General features: G+C 34.6%; 1 protein-coding gene across 1 annotated transcript; it reads right to left on the bottom strand.

Moving 5' to 3' along the window:
- Nucleotides 1-202: 202 nt before the first annotated feature.
- LOC141833884 (uncharacterized) lies at nt 203-973 on the bottom strand. The gene has a single exon (XM_074721392.1). It carries the CDS (start codon nt 971-973, stop codon nt 203-205), a length of 771 nt encoding a protein of 256 aa, XP_074577493.1.
- Between the last annotated feature and the right edge of the window lie 1317 nt (nt 974-2290).

Below are 2290 nucleotides of genomic sequence, written 5' to 3'. Positions count from 1 at the left end.
GCAACTTTGCTCCGTTTCCAACTCATAAGCTTGAATCTCCTTTGACAAGTCTTCTACTTTTCTTTAGCCCCTCTATGTCATTAAATATATGAGAGTCACACCCAGTATCTAATATCCAAATGTTTGAAGAAATAGTATGACATTCAATTACGAAAATACCTGAAGCGGGTGGGCATCGGATGCCTTTTTACCCTTCACGGACTTAAGATAAACCTTGCAATTTCTTTTCCAAGTGACTCATTTTGCCACAATGATGGCATGGTCCTTTTGAAGTAGGTTTAGTAACCTTGACCTTCTTCTTCTTCCTTCTAGCTTGTCGTTTTGCCTTTCTCTTAGAACCTTTCTTAGAAGAATCAGCAAGCATCACTTCCTTCTTCTCTTTCTTGCCAGTCGGCTCAATAGATTTGAGCATATTGATTAATTCTGGTATGGTGGATTCAATCTGATTTATCCAATAGTTCATCACAAAATGTGAATAGCTTTCGGGCAAATTGTGCAGAATTAAATCGATACTTAACTCATGATCCATCACAAAACCAAGTGATCCTAGCCTTTCTATGTATCCGTACATCTTCAGCACATGCTGTGCCGCAGTTGTACCTTCCTGCATTCGTGAGCGGAAGAGGAGCTTAGAGACCTCGAACTTTTCAGATCTCGCCTGCTCATCGAACAATTCACGAAGGTGATATATAATAGTAAAAGCATCCATATGCTCATGTTGTTTCTGCAGGTTGGGTGACATAGAAGCTAGCATGATGCAACTAGCTAGGTCAGAATCAGCCAGGTGTTTCTGATGAACCAACCTTTGGTCATCAGTCACATCAGCTGCAAGAGGTTCAGGGGGAAGATCATCGAGGACATAGGCAAGTTTTTCTGCTTTGAGAAAAATTCTCAAATTTCTATACCAGTCCAGGAAGTTTAATCCAGTTAATTTATTGGTATCCAAAATTGTACGCAAACTCAAAGAAGTCATCCTTAATTTATTAACCTAGAAAAACAATCAAGAATGTATGAGAGATGAGTTTTATAATGTATCTGTAAACAAATTTACATACATATGTGGGTCCCATTTATTTTGCGAATTCAAGAGCCCTTACTCTAATTTGGGAGATTGTAGGTTTTCTCCAAATGGGTTGATATCCACTATAGATAAGAATAACCTTGGAGTGAGTCCAACAAGCCGTTCTTAGCTACAGTGGTAGGTATTTCATACCGATTATGTATCACGTATACATAACTATCACATTATGCTATCAACTATTTGAATATTTGCATAAACATCGGGTTGTTAACACATTAACAGTATACATCATATGCACAACACCCAACTTCACCTCTATCCACATTGACCTTGGAGTGAGTCCAACAAATCAATACTTCAAGTTAAAGTCAGTCCGTTAATCGTGAGATTATATCTCAATGGTTCGAACATATTTAATTTCAAGCCGGGCTTGGAGTGAGTCCAACAACCCAAATAAGGAAGTAAACTCTAATTCTTGCCATATTAACGGAAGGTGTTAGCTTTAATAATTTTATAAGGGATTTTAGGTCTCATCTTCTTTTCATGCAAACAACTAATTTATCTATGACATGACAATAAATGATATGACATAATTAATACAACTAAACATGACATATGACATGGCATGGTATTAATGCACCTAATTATGACTTATTTCCTGCCATGGTTATCATAAATTTTATTTAATAAAATACATTAAATTTGATTTCATAAATCAAAATTTTTTAATTAGGTTAGAAAATAATTTTCGCATCTAATTACATATTTTATTCTTAGAAAATAATATCTTTTAATTAGAATCCTAATTTGATTAGGAAATAATTTTCCTAATTTGAAATTCCTAATAAATCAGGAATTTCCTATAGAAATTCTAAATTAAATCATAAAATTTTCTTAATTAAATTTATGAATAACCAAAATACGTAAAATCATTTTACGCGTATGTCTTGCACAGCCAGGCTCTGATACCACTGTTGGGATCGTCCCTGATGCAATGCGCATATTTTCACATTTCAGAAATGTGCACAGTGAAAGAAAATAAAACAATAATAATTATACAAATTATCACAACACACATGCATGGCATAGTAAGAAATTAAAATTTTAGAATAATAATTTAAGTACAAGACATAGCAGGAATTTAAAATTTTTTAGAATTAATTATTCTACGTGTACCTGGCGTATGACACTAAGCGGGAAGGACATCAATCGCACGGTCCTCGTCTAAGTCCCGCTTGTTAGTAATAGCCTTAGAGCCAATTATGTGAT

Source organism: Curcuma longa, chromosome 8, assembly GCF_044706935.1.
Source record: "Curcuma longa cultivar G26 ecotype Majalengka, Jawa Barat chromosome 8, ITB_CL_G26_1.1, whole genome shotgun sequence".
Taxonomy (NCBI): domain Eukaryota; kingdom Viridiplantae; phylum Streptophyta; class Magnoliopsida; order Zingiberales; family Zingiberaceae; genus Curcuma; species Curcuma longa.
Note: the sequence above shows the minus strand (reverse complement) of the source record. Positions and strands in the feature narration are given on the sequence as shown.